This window comes from Dendrobium catenatum, unplaced genomic scaffold, assembly GCF_001605985.2.
Source record: "Dendrobium catenatum unplaced genomic scaffold, ASM160598v2 fragScaff_scaffold_589, whole genome shotgun sequence".
In the NCBI taxonomy this organism is placed as follows: Eukaryota; Viridiplantae; Streptophyta; class Magnoliopsida; order Asparagales; family Orchidaceae; genus Dendrobium; species Dendrobium catenatum.
Window position 1 is genome coordinate 104,199 of NW_021319051.1, and position 21,686 is coordinate 125,884.

Sequence of the window (21,686 nt, forward strand, 5' to 3'; positions counted from 1 at the left end):
ATGACTTACATGGTGTGGGAATAATGGGTCCAAAATGTACCTGGTGCAACAACAAAAGTGGAAATGCTCGCATTCTTGAAAGATTGGATAGGTGTCTTTTAAACTCCAAGGCTTTGAATGAGGTTCAGAATGCAGTGGTAAGACATTTGGCAAGAATTTCTTCCGATCGTTTTCCATTAATTCTTAGAATTATAAAGGAGAAGTTGTACCAAAGCAAAATGCTTAGATATGAAAACGTCTGGGTGTCTTTTCCGGCTGCTAAATGGATTGTTTTAAAAGCATGGAACAAACCAGTTAAAGGGAATGGCATGGAAATTATTAATGTGAAGTGTAAGAGGACTTTAAAAGCACTTCAATTCTGGAGTAAGGAAAAGTTAAAGAACTTCAAAGAAAGCAATATCCATTTAAAGAGTGAGATAGCTGGTCTACAGTTAGAAGAAGCCAATGGTAATGGTTTAGAAGTAGAAAAACTGGAACTGCTTAGAGCAAAAATTCATGAATTCAATGTGAACTCAGCTCGGTTAAGCACATGGTGGAGACAAAGAACAAAGCTAAAATGGATTCAGGAAAATGATACAAATTCAAAAAATTTCCATTCTTTTGCAAATGGTAGAAGAATGGAAAATTTTATTCATCAATTGAAGAATGAAGTAGGAAATTTAGTAGAAGACCATGCAGAAATTGAAGATATCCTATTGAAGTTCTTTAACAACAAATGGAGAAACATATATGGTAATGTGAATGGATGGCCTCCGATTTTGAAATCTTTATCTGCTACTGATTGTAAAATGTTAGACGAAGAATTCTCATTTTCTGAACTCGCAGCAGTTATCAAAGAGAGTGGAACTAATATTTCACCTGGATTGGATGGTACAACTTATTCTTTCTTAAAAAATTATTGGTATATAACTGGGAATAACGTATGGAAAGCAGTCCAGCATTTTCTTTATAGGACAGCTTTGTTCAAGCTGGAAGCAAGCGCTGGTTATTCTCATTCCAAAGGTGCTGAATCTGAATTCTCCCTCTGGTTATCAACCTATTAGCATGTGTGGTACCTTATATAAAATTATAGCCAAAATGATCTTAAATAGACTTATGAAGGTGATTGGTGGTCTTATTTCGGAGGAGCAAACAACATTTATAAAAGGTAGATCTTTGTCAAATCACATTCTTTTAGCTCAAGAATTGTTTAATAAACTCAAAATTTCTAAATCTAAAGAAGGCTGGGTGGCTATTAAGCTTGGTATGGAACAAGCTTATGATAGTATGGCTTGGGATACCTTAAGATCTATTTTGAAGGAAATGGGATTTCCAATCAGATTTTCGAATCTCGTCATGGAATGTGTAGAATATCCTAAATTCTTTTTAAAGATAAATGGTAAGATCTCGAAAGGGGTTAAAGCATATAGTGGATTCAGACAAGGTTGTCCACTCTCTCCATATTTTTTTATCATTTGCTCTCAATTATTAACCAATGATATATGGTACAATGGATGGAACTTGGGTATCAAAATATTGGCAAATGCACCTAGAGTGTCTCATCTTTTATTTGTAGATGATATCTTGTTGTTCTCCCAAGCTAATAAGAGAAGTATGAGAAGGTTTAAGAAAATTATCTCAGATTTTTGCAACAGATCTGGGCAGAGAATTAATAATCAAAAATCTGTTATAATTTTCGGGAATTCAGTTAAAGAGAGGAGGAAAAATTCTATAACAAAACTTTGGGGATTCAAAATGGTGAAAGAAGTTTTTTATCTGGGCATCAAATTGGCTTTGAGGAGATTGCTAGCATCAGATTTTACTTATATTCTTGAGAAGGTAAATTCCAAACTAAATGTGTGGGGAAAACAGATGATATCTCTAGCTGGGAGAATTATTCTTACTAAATCTGTTCTAGCGGCATTACCAGTGTTTGTGGCTACTCGCACATTAATTCCAAAGAGGATTCTTAAAGAAATTGATAAAGCTGCTAGGAACTTTATTTGGGATAGACAAGGAGGTCTTCATGGACTACATTATATATCATGGGAAAATATGTGCAAAACATGGAAGGAAGGAGGTCTTGGCTTAACGTCGGCGAGTGCTTTGAATGATCCTCTTAAAGCAAAATTTGCTTGGAATTTCTTAAAAGAAGAGGACTCTTTGCTCAATAAAACTATGATGGCTAGATATGGTACTAAATTCTGGGAAAATGCTAATAGAGCGAATAAATCATCAACCTGGAAGATATTGGCTGATGGTGCTCTGGCTCTAAGGCCTATCACAAGGTAGAAAATTGCTGTAGGGAAGTCAATAAACATTCCTAAAGATGCATGGATTCTAGATAAGTGTCTAGAGAAATGGCCTACATTTGTGGTCGTAGAGAATACTGAATTCCCACCACTGGAGAGCTTTATTTCTGATGGATGCTGGAAGATTGATCTTCTTAATAAATTCTTTGCGAAAGATCTGGTGAATATTATTATTCAAATTGAAATTTATCCTTTTCAATCCAAGGATAGCATTGAGCTGAAGAAGATGTTCTCGGGCAAAAGCATTACTGCTTTGGCCTCTTCTTATAATTAATAAAATGACAGAACTGTTGATTATGGAGACTGGCTAAAGAATTTGAAGCTCAATCCTAGAATTGAATGTTTTTGGTGGCGACTTCTCAATGAGACAATCCCAACAAATGGATTCCTGATGAATCAAAGATTACTGGGACACAATTTATGTCCTAAAGGATGTATTGAACAAGAGAATACTGATCATGTCATGGTACATTGCTCTAAACTGCAGCAAGCTATTGGAATTCTTAAAAAATGAGGTTTCCTATGTCCGGTGTTCTCCTCTGCCAGTGATTGTAAGTATCATTTGAAAAGGTTATCAGTGACTAATAAATCAATGGCAAATTTATATTGTTCTCTAGTTTATTTTTCATGGAAGAGTAGGAATTTAATCAAGCATGAAAAAAATGAATGGAGATTGAACTACATTGCCTGCAAAGCTATTAGTTATGCATCAATTTCTTTTTCCAATCTATTCATGGATCACTGGGATGCTAACCAGCCAACACAGCTGATTTCTTATTGGCACCCCCTCCCTCGGAATGGATTAAGGTTAATCTTGATGCAGCTTTAACTAGTAACAACAATGGAGGTATAGGTGGAATTTTTAGAGATTCTAAAGGCAGATTTTTACTTGCTTTTGGACTCAATTGCACTCATTGGGATAATGGAGCGTTGGAACTAATGGCCATCCATTCATTGAAGAATTTCATCTTTAATTGGATGCTGGATGCAAAGGGACTGATTATAGAAGGAGATAATTTTAGCATTATCAAACTTCTATAAAGATCTATGAATAAAGAACATCGGTTTGGTCATGAAGAAGAGATAGAAGACCTATCATTTTTGGATGGATTTGGTAACATTCTTTTCCATTTTGTTAATAGAGATTGTAATAAGTTAGCCCACATTTCTGCTAACTTTGCATTAAAAAATATTTTAAAATCCCTAAAACCAGATTTTTTTAGAAAAAACTGCGAAAAAATATTTGGAGTCATGGTTAAAAAAATTTCTTTTACAATTCTTTTCTTTCGAGATTTGAGAGAACCATGAGAGAATTTGCTCCATTGGTTTTTTTCTCCAAAACTTATTCCAAAATCCTCTAATTTCAGTCTCAAGCTGAAAACTTTGTTTTTTTGGCTTTGTTGTAAAGATCAATTGTTGTAAAAAAACTTTTTTGCCGTAGAATCTGACCAATGGGCTAAGATAGTCATGTTTTTCGAGAAAAAGAGGTGTAACTATTTTTGCAATACACATGAAAGAGAGACTTCTCCTATTTGCTTGGAGCAGAAGATGACAGGAAATGAAATTCTCAAGAAACATGAAGAGTTGAGATAAATCAATATAAGAAACAAGTATATATTGAGTTTACACTCTTTTTCATATTTTATAACTCTTATTATTCCTACATGATCAATGCTAACATTTATTGTTTGACATCTTAATAAATGTAATAAATGTGATGAACGTTTTCAATTAATTTTAATCATTATTAAAATTAAAAATTAAATTAAACAAGAAAATTAAGATTTTAAAAAATAAAGTCATTTTGCTATAAAATTTTATTTTATTGAGAAAGTAATTTTATGGAGAGAAGCTCTGGGCGTTTTATAGAGAGAGAAACCTCTATTTTTTCGAATTAGTTTTTCGCGGGCTTTCAGCGACTGGAATTCTGTCGTCGAACGATCATCGGATGATCGTCGGCGGGTAATTGCTGGTGAATATGGCTGCTCTACGGCCATCTGGTTCTCCAAGAGTCAATGGCAAAGGATCGCTTGGTATTGTAATTAGAGGAGTCGCTCCGGTGTGTCGTCAAGAACATGTTGAAGGTAAGGGGAAGAAAGTTATAGAAGATGTTTGTGAAATCCAAAAAGAAGGTGATTTCCTGAGTAATCCAGGTTTTGGTAAATTTGATTTCTCGGCTTCAAATAATATCAGTTTGAGGGTGAAGAGTTATTCGGGCGTTCTTGGTTCGTTCGGTGGACGGACTATTGAAAACGAAATAAATCCTGAAAGAGGACGAAAAAATGGTAATTTGGCGGCTCATTCTAAGAATTAGATTAAAGATGTAAATCTTATAAATAGGATTGTTGATTCCTCTGAGCGAAATGTCATTGGGGAAATATCTGATGCTTGGATGAAGATGAAGCCTATCAAAATCTCGATCAACAAAGAACAGATTGATTTCTCTGAAGATGGAGTTGCTATCAGGTTAAATGAAGATAAGGAGGCAGAGAATTCTGAAAAATTCCATTGTGATCAAAGTTCTGGGGAATAATGTGCCATTCCCAGTGTGTAGTGTAGAACTAAGGAGACAATGGAGCAAATATGGTGGTTTCCATTTGACGTCATTAGGGATGAACTGGATTCTGTGTTCATTCAAGTCGAGTGAGGTGGTGGATGAAATTTTGAACGGAGGCCCGTGGTATGTGAATAGGAGCATTGTGGGGATGGACAAGTGGACGCCTGAGTTTGATCCAAATTCTTTTAAAGGGATTTCTGCTCCAATCTGGATTAGATTACCGTGCTTACCTCTGTATTGCTGGGATGAAGACAGTATTGCAAGAATTGCTTCGTGTCTTGGATCACCAATGTACCTTGATGGCAATACGTTTCGCTGGAGTAAGCGTGAATTTGCTCGTGTTTGCGTCAAGATTGACTTGGAGAAAAAACTGCCAAATGGAATTTGGGTGGAAGGAATAGCTGGAAGATTTTTTCAAAGGGTGGAGTATGAAAAAGTTGATTTATTTTGCTACCAATGTGGTAAAGTGGGGCATGAGTCCAAAACATGTCCTGATAATGTGAAGATTGGTATCCAGGATCAATCTAAGAAGTTGACTGACAAAGGTACGGGTGAAAGATTAAAGCCTGATGCTGAAGGTAATAATTCAATAATCAATGCTGAATATGGACCTTGGATTCATGTTCAATTCAAAAATAGAAGATTCAGGAGGAATGCGATGGCAGGAAAAGGTGGAAATGTGAAGGGAAATATTGAGGAGAATAGAGTTTCCAGTAATCATCAGGTGGATTCAATTGAAACAATTACATATGAAAATGAGAAGGGCATGAATGAGATTAAGGAACATGCTGAAGTAGCTGAGGGGACTCTATTGCAAAATCCTGTTAATATGATGGATTTTACTGCGGTTGCTGAGAAATGTGAGACTCTTACAAATAACAGATATGCTGCATTGTCTGAGAAAGTGTGGATGAAAATGAAGAGTTAAATGCTGAAGAAGATAAAGCCGTGGGAAAAAATGATGCTGTAACAGTTGTTGAAGAAAATCGTAGTGCTTTGGGCTCTCAAATTAGTTTGGCCAAGGTCAAGTTAGCTAAGGAATTGAGATCCTTAGGACCGGTTGAAATAGATCACAAGAAGAAGAAAAAGGTTGGAAGGTCGAACCCCAACAGTGGGGGCAGATCTTCTCTACTTTTTTGAAATGTCTTCCATTTTATTTTGGAATTGCAGGGGAGCAAGAAAAAGGGAGGCTTCCTTGTATTTGAAAGAAGTTGTTAAGGAACATGGAGTTTTCTTTGTTGGACTTATAGAGACAAAGTTATCTAGCATTGATAGAAAGGAGATTGATTATCTTATTGGCAGTGAGTGGGAGTTCTTTCATTATCCTGTTGTTGGTATCTTTGGTGGCATTCTAGTTCTTTGGAATAGCAAGTTGGTGTCTTTTGATGTTTTGGAAGCTTCTTCTCAGGTGGTTATTGGCAATCTTTTAGTTCCCTCTCTTGGAACTTGGAAAATTGCTAGTGTGTATGGTAGTAGATGTTGCAAGGAGAGAAGTGAACTTTGGAAACAATTGGAAAAGCATTTGACAAATGACATTCCTTCTATTATAGGAGGAGACTTCAATTGTATTATCAACAAAGAAGATAAGAAAGGAGGGAAGAGATTCTTATTCTCTAAGGGACCTAGGGAGATGAAAGGTTTTATGATGAATGCAGATTTTCATGATATAGGATTTGTGGGGCCAAGATTCACCTGGTGTAACAACAAGGAGGGGAATTCTCGTATCTAGGAGAGGTTAGACAGGTGTTTGGCTAATTCTATTGCTATTCAGAAAATTCCGTTAGCAGTTACTAGACATCTTATGAGATTGGCGTCGGATCATTGTCCAATTGTTCTTAAGATGGATGAGAAGGTGCAGTTCAAGTCTAAGAATATTAGATTTAAAGATACTTGGAGGTCTTATCTAGCATCCAAGAGCATTGTTTTTCACTCTTGGAACAAGAAGGATTTGGGAGATGAATCTGTGATTCTTCAAAGAAAGCTTAGTCGCACTCTTAAAGCTCTATTCTTTTGGAATAAGAACAAATGCAGGGATTTAAATTCTTTGAAGGAATAGTTGAAAAAATAAATACTTGAACTTCAAAATAAGGAAGCATTGGGAGTGAATTGGTCGGGTGATGACCTGGTGGCTTTAAGAAGTAAAGTACATGAACTTAATGTCACATTGAAGAGGCTCTCTACATGGTGGAATCAAAGGGCTAAGGTTAGGTGGCATGAAGAAGGTGATACAAATTCCAATTTGTTCCATTGTTATGCAACGACTAGAAGAAATGGGAATAGAATAAATCAAATCAGAGATGAGCTAAATAATGTATGTGATGAAGATAAACAAATTGAAAGGGTTTTTACCATTTTTTTTGGAAAAAAATGGAAAAACACGGATTGCATTATCTCGGATTGGCCTGCAGTTTTTGAATCTCAGAAAATTTCTGAGGAAGATATCATGATTCTTAATGCAGAATTTTCTGTTCTGGAGCTACAAAACTCTGTTTTTCAGCAAGGAAACAACAAATCTCCCGGACTAGATGGGGTTACTTACTCATTCTACAAAAGCTATTGGAGCATAGTATGTGATACTCTTTGGAAGGCTGTTAATAGTTTTTTTAAATCCTGTCATATGCATAAGGAGTGGAAGAAGACGTTGATTATTTTGATTCCTAAAATTAATAGTCCTTTGACTCCATCAAATTATAGGCCTATTAGCCTTTGTCAAACCAACTATAAAATTGTGGCTACAATGAGGGTTAATAGATTGAAGAAGATTATTTCAAAGTTTATTTCGGAAGAACAAGTGGCATTCGTTCATGGTAGATCTATTGCAGATCATTGTCTTTTGGCTCAAGAGGTGTTTCACAAATTCAAAATCTCAAAGAATAAGAAGGGATTGATGGCTATTAAACTTGACATGGAGCAAGCTTATGATAGCATGAGTTGGACTTCTCTTCGGTATGTTCTAGATTGGTATGGCTTTCCTATTGCTTTTTCTAAACTTCTTATGGAATGTGTGGTAGATGTTAGTTTTTCCATAATTATCAATGGGAAGAATTCTAGTTGGATTGATGCTCATAGTGGGTTCCGTCAAGGATGCCCATTATCTCCTTACCTTTTCATCCTATGTGCTCAACTTTTATCAAATTCTATTATGCAAAGGGGACAAAAGCTTGGTATACAGATTTCTCCTAGAGGTCCTGTTGTTACACATCTATTGTACACAAATGATGTTTTGCTCTTCTCTAATGCAAATGTGGAATTAGCAAAGAAATTGAAGAATATTGTGGATGACTTTTGCAAGTGGACTGGGCAAAAAGTAAATGTTAACAAATCTCAAATGATGTTTGGAAAGGCTGTTAGATATTCTATGAAAAACAAGATTGCTAGAGTTCTTGGTTTCAAAGTTGTTAAAGAAATGAAGTATTTGGGAGTTAAGATAACTCTTAATAGAGTTAAAATGGCTGATTTTCAAGATATTTTGTGCAATGTGACGGACAAACTCAACATTTGGACTAAGAAGTCCCTCTCTTTAGGTGGGAAATTGATTCTTATAGACAGCTCTTTGTTATCTATGCCTAATTTTTTAGTAACTCATTCTATGGTACCCAAGAGGGTTTTATATGAGTTAGAGAAACTCTGTAGAAGTTTTCTTTGGCATAAAAAGGAGGAAAGTAAAGGTATGCACTATGTGGCGTGGAAAGATATTTGTAAACCAAGATGTTATGGAGGATTGGGGGTTCATTCCCCACTTGACAGAATCGGTTCACTTCGTTCCAAATTGGCTTGGAACTTTATCCATAAACCACAATCCTTGTTTCATCGTGTTATGGTGGCAAGATATGGCAATGATGTGATGAATAGTGCTCAAAGGAAAATAAATTCAACAGCTTGGAAAATTCTAGTTGATGGTAGTAAATGCTTGAAGATGGTTGTTCGGTGGAGTATAGGGAAGGGTGATAAGGTTAATGTTCTAAATGATACATGGATTCTTAATAGATGTTTCAACAGGTGGCCAACATTCATTGATTGCAATTCATTGGATGGGGTTTATGTACAGCATTTTATTCTTAGTAACGGCTTGTGGGATTACAAGAAGTTACAGTTTTTCTTATTTTGAGTGTTATTATCTGTAGAGAGAGAAGCTTCGGTTAGAATTCTAGAGAGAGAATCTTCTTCCTGGCTTTCAAAATTGGATTTCGCGGGCTTTCCGCTATCGATGGTGACTGCGCCGGTGGATCATCGGCACCTCCAGCCGGTATCCATGATTGTTCCACGGTCATCTGGTTCTCTTCGGTCCAGCGATAGGAAGTCTAATGGAATAGTGATTCGGGAAGGAGGCAAGCCGGTGAGCCGTCAAGAATCTGTTGATGGTAAAGGAAAGAATGTGATGATGGATGAATTGGATGCCCGAGTAAATTTGACTGTTGAAGATCTACCTGGTTCGATGAATGTTGAATCTTCGGCCTCTCAAAATCTGGTTTTATGGGTGAGAAATTTTTCCGAGGTTCTTGATGCAAAAAAGGCGCGTAATGTGGGGGGTGGAGTTGCCTCTTTGGAAACTCGGAAGGAAGATAATGTGAAAATTATGGGCGAAGTTGTTGAGGCCTGGTCGAAACCGAAACCAATCAAGATTGCTTTTGACAAAGATCTGTTGCAATTTTCTGATGATGGTGTGGCTGTTAAACTGAATGCGGAAAGGGAAGCGGAAAATGCTAGAGTTTTGAAGAACTCTATTGTTCTCAAAGTTCTGGGGAATGGAGTTCCATTCTCTGTGTGCAGCTCGGAACTAAGTAGACAATGGAACCAATATGGCAAATTTCACTTGACTTCAATTGGAATGGATTGGATACTCTGTTCGTTCAATTCGTGTGAGGCGGTTGATGAAGTTTTGAATGGGGGCCCATGGTACGTTAATGGATTAATTGTCGGAATGGATAGGTGGACTCCTGCTTTTGATCCAAACTCGTTCAAGGGTATATCGGCACCGGTGTGGATCCGTTTACCTTGCCTACCTCTATATTGCTGGGATGAAGATAGCATAGCTAGAATTGCTTCTTGCTTTGGATCCCCGATGTATGTAGATGGGAATACTTTCCGTTGGAGTAAACGTGAATTTGCACGTGTTTGTGTGAGAATTGATTTAGAGAAAAAACTCTTGAATGGTACATGGGTTGAAGGTTCGGCTGGAAGATTTTTCCAAAAGGTGGAGTATGAAAAGATTGATCTTATGTGCTACCAATGCGGAAGGGTAGGCCATGATATGAAGACTTGTCCAGAGAATGTCAAGATGGTGATTAAAGATCAGTCATTGAAGAATATGGGATCAGATAATGGGCAGGAAAATTGTGTGAAAAATAACAATGAGCTTTCGGTGGTGAGCACTGAATATGGTCCATGGATTCATGTCCAATTCAAGAATAAAAGAGGTAGAAGAAGTAATGCAGTAAACAATCATGAGCAGAATATTGGAAGGAAGACAGAACTGAAAAAGCCAGCTGGTCAGATGGATGTTCGGCTTGATGATGTCCAGGAGAAAGTGCAGGATGAATGTAACAGTAACAAGGCGGATGAAGTCTCTGGGAAAACTGCTGTAACTGGTATGTTCGAACAGACAACGAATCGGTTTGTAGTTTTGGTTGAGGAGAATGATAATGAATCTTTGGTTAAAGATGATAGCAATGACAAGTTGATTGACAAAGGCATGGAAAATATGGAACCAAAAGTTAACTTTGTTTGAATCATGTTAGTGAAGATGTCAAGGTTAAATTAGCCAAAGAATTAAAGTCATTGGGACCTATGAATAGTGAGAAGAAGAAGAGGAATGGAAGGTTGAACCCCAATAGTGGGGGAAGATCTTCTATACCTTGTTAATTATGTCTACAATTCTCTTTTGGAATTGTAGGGGAGCAAGGAAGAAAGAGGCTTCCCTATATCTTAAGGAAATGGTTAGAGATGAGAATGTTTTCTTTATTGGGCTTATGGAGACAAAGATGTCTAATATTGGTAGAATGGAAGTGGATTGCCTTTTGGGCAATGAGTGGGATTACTTTCACCAACCCGCTGTTGGGACTTCTGGTGGTATTTTGGTTTTGTGGAACATTAAGTTGGTGTCTTTTGAGGTGTGTGAAGCTTCTTCCCAACTGATTATTGGTAATCTTTCGATTCCCTTCTTAGGAATGTGGAAGATTGCTACGGTTTATGGAAGCCGTTGCAACAAGGAGAGAGGCGATCTTTGGAGTCAATTGGAGAGGCGCATGGAGAATTCTAGTCCTTCCATTATTGGGGGTGACTTTAATTGTATTCTAAATAAAGAAGAAAAGAGAGGTGGTAAGAGGTTCCTGTTTTCCAAGGGACCGAGAGATATGAAGAGCTTCATGGTAAATTCAGACTTCCATGACATTGGCGTTGTTGGGCCAAGATACACATGGTGTAATAACAAAGAAGGTAACTCTCGGATATGGGAGAGGTTAGACAGATGTATTTTGAACTCCTTGGCTATGCAGAAGCTTCCTTTGGCAGTAAACAGGCATTTGGCGAGGATGGCGTCTGATCACTGTCCAATTGTGCTCAAGATGGATGATAGAATACGTTTTAAGCCAAGAACAATCAAGTTTGAAGACACATGGAGATCCTATCCGGCGGCTAAAAGCATAGTTTATCATTCCTGGAAGAAACAAGATGAAGGTAATGAGTATGAAGTCTTAAGGAGAAAACTTAATCGTACTTTAAAATCCTTGTTTTTCTGGAGTAGAAATAAGTGCAAGGATTTGAATGCTTTAAAGGATAATTTGAAGAAAGAGATCCTTGAATTGCAAAACAAAGAAGCATTGAATAACAATTGGTCTGCTGAAGACTTGTTTTTACTTAGAAACAAGGTTCATCAACTCAATATCACTATGAAAAGACTTTCTACATGGTGGAATCAAAGGGCCAAGGCTAGGTGGCATGAGGAAGGCAACACAAATTCTAAGTTGTTTCATAATTTTGCGACTGCCAGAAGAAATGGGAACCGTATCTTCCAGGTCAAAGATGAAGCTAATAAGGTGCATATGGATGAGGATCAAATTGAGAAAGTCTTCACCAAATTCTTTGAGAAAAAGTGGGAGTATAGGGAATGTGAAGTCACGGGCTAGCCTCAGATTATGGAAAATCAGAAGTTGAATGCTGAAGACATGGACTTACTAAATGCTGAATTTACTGAAAATGAGCTGCAGACTGCGGTATTTCAGCAAGGGAACAACAAGTCGCCTGGTGCGGATGGTGTGACTTCCTCATTCTACAAATGCTATTGGAATATCATATGGGATACTCTTTGGAAGGCTGTTAGAAATTTTTTAAGCTCAAGCCATATGAATAAGGATTGGAAGGATACGTTGATTGTCCTAATTCCTAAAATTAGGAACCCGTTGTTTCCTTCCAACTATAGGCCCATTAGCCTTTGTCAAACCAATTATAAAATTGTGGCTACTATGATTGTTAATAGATTGAAAAAGGGAATGGATAGAATGATCTATGAAGAACAAGTTGCCTTCATTCATGGCAGATCTATTGCTGAACATTGTTTGCTTGCCCAGGAGATTTTTCATAAGTTCAAGATCTCAAAAAATAAGAAAGGGATGATGGCAGTTAAGCTTGATATGGAACAAGCTTACGATAGCATGGGATGTTGGTACCTAAGAAGCTTTTATATGAGTTGGAGAAGCTTTGTAGAAGTTTTATTTGGAATAATAAAGATGGCACTAGGGGGATGCATTACATTGCTTGGAATGATATTTGCAAGCCTAGTAATATGGGAGGTTTGGGCTTACACTCGCCTTTACAGAGAATCGGATCTTTAAGATCCAAAGTGACTTGGAATTTTATTCAAAAGCATGGTTCTTTGTTTCACCGTGTCATGGAGAGCAAGTATGGGAATAATGTAATGAATGGAGTTCACAGAAATAACAGCTCAAATGCTTGGAGAATCCTACTGGATGGAGGCAAGAATTTGAAGATGGTTATTCGTTGGAAGGTGGGGAAAGGAGAAAAAATTAGCATCTTAAATGATACTTGGGTGCTTGATAGATGCTTAAGTCGTTGGCCTACCTTTGTGGACAACGATTTTTTGGAAGGTATGAATGTACAACAATTGATTCTAGACAATGGCAGGTGGAACTATGATCTGTTACAAAGAGCTTTTCGCTCTCATTTAGTCTCTATTATCATTCAAATTCCTATTGAATACAATGAGGAGGATCATATGGAGATGCTGAAGTTTGGTTCGGGGAAAATGATATCTGCTATGGTTTATGAACAAATGTGGCTTAACAGTTGCAATATGGAGGACGTAGAGTATTGCAGCTGGGTGAAGAAATTGAAGCTGAGCAAGAATATTGAATTGTTTTGGTGGAGACTTGGTAAATCAGCCATACCAACCAATATATTCCTTGTGAATCGTAAAATCGCAGATCATGGCCTTTGTCCTAGAGGTTGTCAAGTTGATGAAACGTATGAGCATATTATGGTGAAATGCAAATATTTGGTTGATATAATTCTGAAGTTGAGGGAATGGGGAATTTCTATTCCTAATTTTCATTCACTGGAATGTTGCTTGGAGAACTTAAGGAAGCTGTCTGTTAAGAATCCTGGGATTGTTCGGTTATATTGCTCTGTGGTTTACTACTCTTGGAGAAGTCGTAATGATATTAAACATGGTAAGAATGCTATGCCGTGTTCAGTTATTGCTGCTACTGCCCTGTTCTATGCTATCTCCAAATCCAGTCCATTTCTTTCTTGCTGGGGTACTAATCTCCCTAGGGAGTCCCAAAGAACTTGGTACCCTCCACCGAAAGAATGGATTAAGGTAAATGTAGATGCATCCTTGACAAGTTCTAATTTGGCTGGCATTGGAGGCATCTTCCGGGACTACAAAGGAAGATTTATTAGTGCTTTTTGGAAAAAATGGAGTGCATTGGGATATTGGCCATCTTGAATTACAAGTTGTCCTCACGGTTAGAGAATTTTTGAAGAATTGGATGCTGGAATGTAAAGGGCTGATCATAGAAAGTGATAATGTGAATATCATCAAATTCATTCAAAATTCTTTAAAGGATAATAAGGAGAATGTGGGTAAGTGGCCGCATCAAAATCTTTGTTTTTTACATGACTTTAATAAGGTTGTTTTTCTCCATGCCTATAGAAATTGTAATAGAGTAGCACATTGTTGTGCTACTGTGGCTTTGGAGAATAGTTTTTTCTTTGATATCTCTTCTTTTGATCATATTCCTTCCTTGATGCTATACTTAATTAAGGAATAATGTGATCCCCTTATTACTTGTACTTAGCTTCTCTTCTGATTTTAATGCAATTTACTGCATTTCTTTCAAAAAAAAATACAAGAAGTTACAGATTTTTTTTCACCCAGATTTGGTTCACTTGATTAGTCAAGTTCATATTGATTTTGAAGGTGAAGACCAGTTGGAAATGATGAAGAAATGCTCAGGAAAGATGGTTTCAGCATTGGTGTATGAGCAGATTCTCATTAACAAATTTAATATGGAGGATGCAGATTATTTTTCTTGGCTACAGAAATTGAAGCTTAAGAAGAAAGTAGAAGTTTTTTGGTGGAGATTGTGGAAGGCAGCCATTCCAACTAACCTTTTCTTGAAGAACCGTAATATTGCAACTAATGATTTATGTCCCAGAGGTTGCAATGAAAGTGAATCTTATGAGCATATAATGGTGCATTGCAAACATATGACTGATGTTATAGCAAGAATGGTTGAATGGGGCATTCCTATCCCGGTTTTCAGTTCACTTTACAGTTATTTATAGGGTTTAAAATGCATTGCACAGGAAAAATCTGGAATTGTACAGATTTATTGTAATATAGTTTACCATTCATGGAAGAATAGGAATAATGTGAAGCATGGGAAGGGTGCTTTACCAAGTTCACTGGTTGCTTCTAATGCTATGTTCACAGCCATTTCAAATTCCGGTCCTCATCTTTCTTGCTAGGGTGCTAATCTCCTAACGGAGTCTCAAAGCACTTGGTGCCCTCCACCGAAAGAATGGATCAAAATCAATGTTGATGCTTCTTTGCTTAAATCTAATTTGGCTGCAGTTGGTGGGGTCTTAAGAGATCACAAAGGCAGGTTTATAAGTGCTTTTGGAAAGAAGGGGTCTCATTGGGATATTGCTCAATTGGAACTTGAAGCTGTGTTCTCGATTAGGGAAATTCTGAAAAGCTGGATGCTGGAATGCAAAGGATTAATCATTGAAAGTGATAATGCCAATGTGATCAAATTCATTCAAGATTCATTAAAGAAGGGTGAACGGTACGTTGATAGATGGCCTAATAAAGAGTTGTGCTTTCTTAATTATTTTAATAAAGTTGTTTTCCTCCATACTAATAAAAGATGTAATAAGGTAGCAAATTGTTGTGCTACTTTAGCATTGGATAAGAGTTTCTTTTTTGATAGTTTTGCTTTTGATCACATTCCTTCCTTGTTGTCTAGTTTAATCAAGGAAGAATGTGATCCTCTTACTAATTGTACTTACTAGTTTCCTCTTTAATGCATTTTTGGTGCATTTCTTTCAAAAAAAAAAAAAAAAAAGAGAAAGTAATTTTATATCTTATTTTGAATCATCTCTTAGTAATTGTTTTCATTAAAATATTATTTACTAGCTCGCATCAGAAATCAGCATCAAATTATCGTTTATTAATATTTCATAAATTTTTCTAAAACTTCAAAAGATATCAATTCAACCTCAGCCTGATGGCTGAGTCGCCATCTGCAATTTTCAATAATTTTGGTGTTGGTTAAAAGAATAAAAAAGAAACTAACCAAACGTGACAATTCTGGTCAACGAAATCAGCCCTAAAGCTGCAAAAACAAAATTATTTCGTCCAAGACTAAATCCGCGATTCATAGATATTATCAAGGTTTATTTGGCAAGATGAATCTATGATTCTTCCTGGCTGATGCTAAAACTAATTAATTGCGATTTACAAAATTTACATCGCATTGATATACTGATTAGAATCTTAACAGTGTCAGGAAAAAGGCTTCGAGGCATCTGAAAGATCATCCAGAATGAAGGTTCCAAGTTTCCCTGCCCTGAATAATATCAACAGCTTCTTGGAGACCTTTATGAAAGCCTCATCAGAATCGAAGTGAGGAATCCTGAAGGTTTTTTGGAGTGCTATAAGCTGCTTGTGAATGAGACTTTCTAGTTCGTTCTCCTCTTCCAAGTTGCCCTCAAACTCTGATAATGTAATATATAAAGTTTTTTGGACTGACTTAACAAGATCCTGTGATAAAACATGAGAAGAATCATAAAATAGTTTCTGATAAACAAAAGGGTATTGCAAAAGTTCATATTATGAAGTTATTAACTGTGCACATAATTTCTCTGCTATAAGACAAATGAGATCATCAGGTTCAAAATTTCTTGCTACCTTCTTATATCTCGTAACTCAAATTTATAGTTTTCGTAAGAAACTTGACAGGATATATGACAAATTTAACTTTGATAGGCATGTAGGAATAAGCAAAAGCAGCACTTCTATTAATACACAGCATGGGCAATCTTGATAGAGAGGTTCTTTAACTCATATAGAAAATAAATTAAATTGATTAAAATTAAGTAAAAGCATGACAAGAAAAAGTCGTACAAGAATGTGCAATAGTCAATAAGCCATATAGATTTATACGTTTCCAAAAGAAATCATATTGTTTATATGCATCACCTCGATATACACGGCTTCATATGCATTCTTGCGATTCCTCCGGTTCGGAATAGAGTCTTTCAGAACATTTTCAACTGTTCTAACAGTTTCATTTGCAGATTCAATTGCACGTTCTTTTAAAAGGCGATCCCAATGCAGTGGAGTTCTGCGTAAGTTTAGAACAGCCAACAAGTAATGAGCAAGACGGACTTCACCTGCAACAGAATCTTTCACAGCCCCTGCATTTAGGTAAATGCTTAAGAAAGAAATATAACAGAAAAAGGCTATGGCATTGCTTTTTCGGGAAATTGAGGCTATATTAAAAAAATATCCAATTATCATTTATTAAATATTACTGCTATCAAGTTGGGTAATTTGATTAGGCCTCTACAAATTTGGCTTCAAGATTTAAGATTGCTCAAAATCATATTGATTTTTCGCATGAAAATCAGATCAGATTTATGCTCGAAACAAGCCTAGATAAAAGTCAACAAAGCCGAATAAAAAGCAAGCGTGTCTCGAATTGAATTTCAATTGACCGAAACCTAGCAAAAATCGATTTAGCTCAAAGAATAAATACATATATATATATATATATATATATATATATATATGTGTGTGTGTGAATGTATAAATTCATATATTTTTGGGGTTTTACATACATACCACTTTATTTTATGCTATTTGCATATCTAACACCTAAAACATTAATATTACATAACTACCACCCATAGAATAAATTTAGGTGCATGAAATGAAATATTAAAGTTTATAGAATGGTATGAATGGTAGAAAATAAATTATAGAAGTGGTATATTTGATATTAAAGTTGTATATTAGTGGTATGCATGTAATATTAATGTTTTGGGTGTTAGATATGTAAATAGAATAAAATAAAGTGGTATGTATGTAAATTTCCCTATATTTTTATAGTTTTTAGGGCACTTCTGTTGGAACTTTATCATATGCACTCTCTAAATCAATAAATATACTATGTAGATCCTCCTTGCTATCTCCAATTCTCCATCAAACCTCTCAACAAATGTATAACTTCTAAAGTAGATTTACACAGCATAAATCCAAATTGATTTTGAGAAATATTGGTATCACATTGTAACATATGCTGAATTTCTCTCATATAATTTTAATTTATGGCACATCAACTTAATTCATCTATAATTAGCGTGCTTGTATACATCATCATTATCTTAAAAATAGGAATTAATACACTTCTCCACTTATCGGACATCTTTTTACTATTCACAATAATATTAAAAAGTTTAGTAAGCCAAGAAATTCTTTGCTCACATTTCTTTTAGAATATCATCAGATCCTAATACTTTTTCACACTATTTTTTTTAATGACTCTGCAACTTCATATTTACTTAATACGACAAATAAAACAAAAACCCTACTATCAACTATGGCGCTAAGATCACTACAGTCAATCATCTTATCATAACCTTTATTGAAAAGTTTATCAAAATCTCTCCTCCACTTATTTGGCTTCTTTTTACTATTCACAAAAATATTAAAAAGTTTAGTAAGCCAAGGAATTCTTTGATCACATTTCTTTTAGAATATCATCAGATCCTACTACTTTTTCACAATATTTTTTTTAATGACTCTCCAACTTCATATTTACTTAATACGACAATAAAAACAAAAAACTCTACTATTAACTATGGCACTGAGGTCACTACAGTCAAACATCTTATCACAACCTGTATTGAAAATGTTATCAAAATATCTCATCTACCTCTCTTCTAAGAAAAACACCTTTTGTTTTTCATCTTTAATGCATTTCACTTGAACTCAATATTTACTTCACATATCCCTTTGCTTTGCTAACTCATAAATACATATTTCTTTCTCCTTAGTATCTAATCTATTCTATAAATCATTAAAAGCTAAATTATTTGCATCACTTATTGCTTTCATAGATCTCTACGAGACCTTTTTTCTCAGTTTTTTGAGCTTTATCTAAATCAATTTTTATAATAAAATTTTTTATTTTTCATCTTTTCTAGCATATTTTGATTATACCACGAATTATTATTACTAAAAAAATTCCTTTTAATTGTCTAAGCACATATGATGCAACATTTTTAATATTACTAATAATTTCTTCTCACATAATGATGCTAGATTCCTCATGAGCCCACATCTTAGGATTTTGAATCTTACACCCAAAACTATGGGAGAGAGCTATTGATCATAGGTTACTAGGTGATACTAATATTTCTAAAAATCAATTTGGATTCATGCCAGGTAGGCCTATTATGGAAACTATACATTTATTGAGAGGTTCAATGAAAAGATATAGAGAGAATAAGAAGGATCTACATATGATATTTATTGATTTAGAGAAAACATATGATAAAGTTTCAAGAGAAGTACTATGGAGAGTTCTAGAAAAGAAAGGGGTTAATAATGCTTATTTTCAATTCATTAAGGATATGTATGCAGGAGTTGTTACTTGTGTTCAACACAAGGTGTTTTGAACAAATATTTTCCTATTTCAATTGGATTACATCAAGGAGCAACCTTACACCATATCTTTTTTCTTTAGCCATGAATGTTCTTACTAGACATTTACAAGAGGATGTACCCTAGTGTATGTTTTTTTGCTAATGATATTCTTATTTTCGATACACTCAAGAGGGAGTAGAAGGTCAACTTGAATTATGGCGATCAAAATTCTATAGTGGTTGCTATCATTTTGTCTTATGTTTTAAGTTTCAGATACTAGGGATGTTTGGTCAAGAAAAATGGCTTTAAACATGAATCCTACCTTCTGGCTCAGGATTCCATTTTTTTCTGAAGGTAGATTGATTTTAATTAACCAGATTTTCCCCCGATGTCTATATCGGGCGTTTATTTAAGTTTGAGTCCTTACTTCTTATGAGCGCAAGCCCTCAATGTTAATTATCACTCCTACTACTTGGGAGAGGACACTCGATTAAGGATGAGTCACTTTTAGCATTACTTTGTAATTTTAAGTTTAATAGTCTCATTTGTGTGGGATAGAGGTAGACCCGATCCAAATTCCATGGTTCCTTCGTCCTAGGAATATCATAGATCTCAGTCCACCAACACTATCAAATCATTGGTTCGAGCGTCCCAATAAATTGCCTCCAAAAAAATTTATCACGTGATTTTTGCATAATGAATTTATTGTAACAACCATCAAATCATTTTAACTTTTGGGTTCATAATGCCCCCTGAGAAATGTAAATAATGTATTATTTTGTGCTATATTTTCAGTGAAAATATGTTGTTATAATTATATTGTACAGGAAAAATATTAAAAAATGCAAATCGTACAACACCATCAAAGGCACCGCCGGAGTGCTACAATATTGATATGGCGGTGCTAACTTCTCAATTGGACAGAGCAACAACATCAAAATGGTCATCTTTGCAATGCCATGTTCACCATCTTCAAGCGCCTCAGTGTCACAACCTATCACGCCTTGACGCAAAAAATGTCATTTGGGCACAGCAACGTTCGAAAGTCAGCAACGTTTGAAAGTCAAAAGCGCCATGGTGTAGCAAATATAACTCCCAAATGACACGATCTGCCAGTGAAACAATGCAACTATTCACTAAGTAATAGATTCACATTAGCAGACGCTGTGGCAGAGCAAAAGCATCAATGCAATGGCATTAGTTCATTTTATGAGCGCTGCGACGCCAATCTTTCAAGCGCTACAGTGCCAGTTGCCTAGTTTGTGTCTTTCTATAAATAGTCTGTGTTCCTTTTGTAAGGCTATTCAGTTATTTGTATAATTTCAATACGTTTTAAAGTACTTCAGATCTCTCGTACAGTCCAATCTAAGAGAGACTAGGAAAGTACTATATACAAACATTAGAGTATTTAATCAGTGTATGTTAGAGTAACTCCTTGCATTAAGTAAAAAGTGTAAAAGTCGCACATTGATACTTTATAGTGATATCATTCTCTTGTATTTTCATTCTTATATAATTTCAATAAAAATGTGTTTGCTTATCTTTTCTTTCATGTCTAGCTAATTCTCTAGTTTTGAATTAATGATGCAGAAAATATATTAAGAACTAATAAAGATTTTTGTGCTCTAAAAGTGAAATGATGTTTTTAATATTATCACATTCTTTATTTAATGCATATAGTGGCTATATGTGTAGTTAAAACGTAGTGTGAGGCATAGCATCAACAGAGGAATGCAAAAACAATTAGGAATAATAAAGTATTAAGTTTGTATACGTAGACATAAGAAGTAAAATATGCTAGGTTCTTAAGAAAATGATATAACTGTACGGATACAGCGATACAGATATGACACAATATGGATACAGGACACATCAATTCTTAAAAATACAGTATACAGGTACGGCACGGTCACGACATTATAATTTATAAATCATACATTAAAATTAAGAAAGCAATCAAAGCATAATATTTGTAATTACAAAAAAAAATGAAGCAATATCATTTGTAGCCTTGTAATGTATAATATCAAAATAAAAGCAAGCATTAAATGTTTAGTACAACAACAAAAGCATAAACATAAATTATCTAGCACATGAAGGTTCAACTATTCAACAGAAGGAATGATATGATTAGCTTCTTTAGTGGTTTATCTTTGAACTTCTATATCATCTTCAATAAATATCATAGCTTCTAATTTAAGCCCATCAAGTGAAAGATTAGCAATTTCTAATTATTCTCATATCATCAAGAGATTTAAATCCATCTCGAAAATGAGAGAACCTCGCTCGCAGTCGCAGAATTAAATAAGACGCATTTTTTTTTTTTACGGACATGCGTATCCGCTTTTGAAATTAAATTTTTTTTAAGTGTCTTTACCAAAAGTCAAAAGTACATTGTATGATTATAACTTTAATTATTAAAGTTATGTGAGGGTCGCGACATTATCAAGCATCATAATTATTTCAGTTATAGCGCTGAAGCAGTTCCCAGAAATAAGCGTCGTAGCATCAACACATGTCAAATGTCGCAATGGTGGCCCTTCCAAAAGCGACGCCCAATTTCCAAAAATCAACACTGCTGCGCCACCTGGCCTGAACAACTATAGCGCTTGTCGGTTGACCATTTTGTCGTTTGTTCCTGCATTGAGCGACGCAACGCTTCCTC

The 21,686-nt window shown here is 35.4% G+C and overlaps 3 protein-coding genes across 6 annotated transcripts in view; 2 read left to right on the forward strand and 1 right to left on the reverse strand.

Moving 5' to 3' along the window:
• The first annotated feature begins 4,903 nt into the window (after positions 1-4,903).
• On the forward strand, positions 4,904-6,904 carry LOC110099517. Its single transcript, XM_020826702.1, has 4 exons — positions 4,904-5,426; positions 5,514-5,742; positions 6,019-6,545; positions 6,636-6,904. Exons 1-4 carry the CDS (start codon positions 4,904-4,906, stop codon positions 6,902-6,904), a joined length of 1,548 nt encoding a protein of 515 aa, XP_020682361.1.
• A 3,877-nt stretch (positions 6,905-10,781) lies between these two features.
• LOC110099507 lies at positions 10,782-11,972 on the forward strand. Its single transcript, XM_020826690.1, has one exon. It carries the CDS (start codon positions 10,782-10,784, stop codon positions 11,970-11,972), a length of 1,191 nt encoding a protein of 396 aa, XP_020682349.1.
• Positions 11,973-15,657: 3,685 nt separating this feature from the next.
• The window catches only part of LOC110099463 (short integuments 2, mitochondrial), a 79,406-nt gene continuing 73,377 nt past the window's right edge, over positions 15,658-21,686 (reverse strand). For 3 of the 4 annotated variants that reach the window (XM_020826629.2, XM_020826637.2, XM_020826620.2), the window contains 2 exons: positions 16,571-16,788; positions 15,658-16,132 (listed from right to left, as the gene is read on the reverse strand). In XM_020826629.2, the coding sequence (XP_020682288.1) occupies positions 15,875-16,132; positions 16,571-16,788 (476 nt within the window). In that variant the 3' untranslated portion in view covers positions 15,658-15,874. The remainder of the gene's footprint in view (positions 16,133-16,570; positions 16,789-21,686) is intronic. The other variant, XM_028694891.1, reaches the window with a different exon arrangement.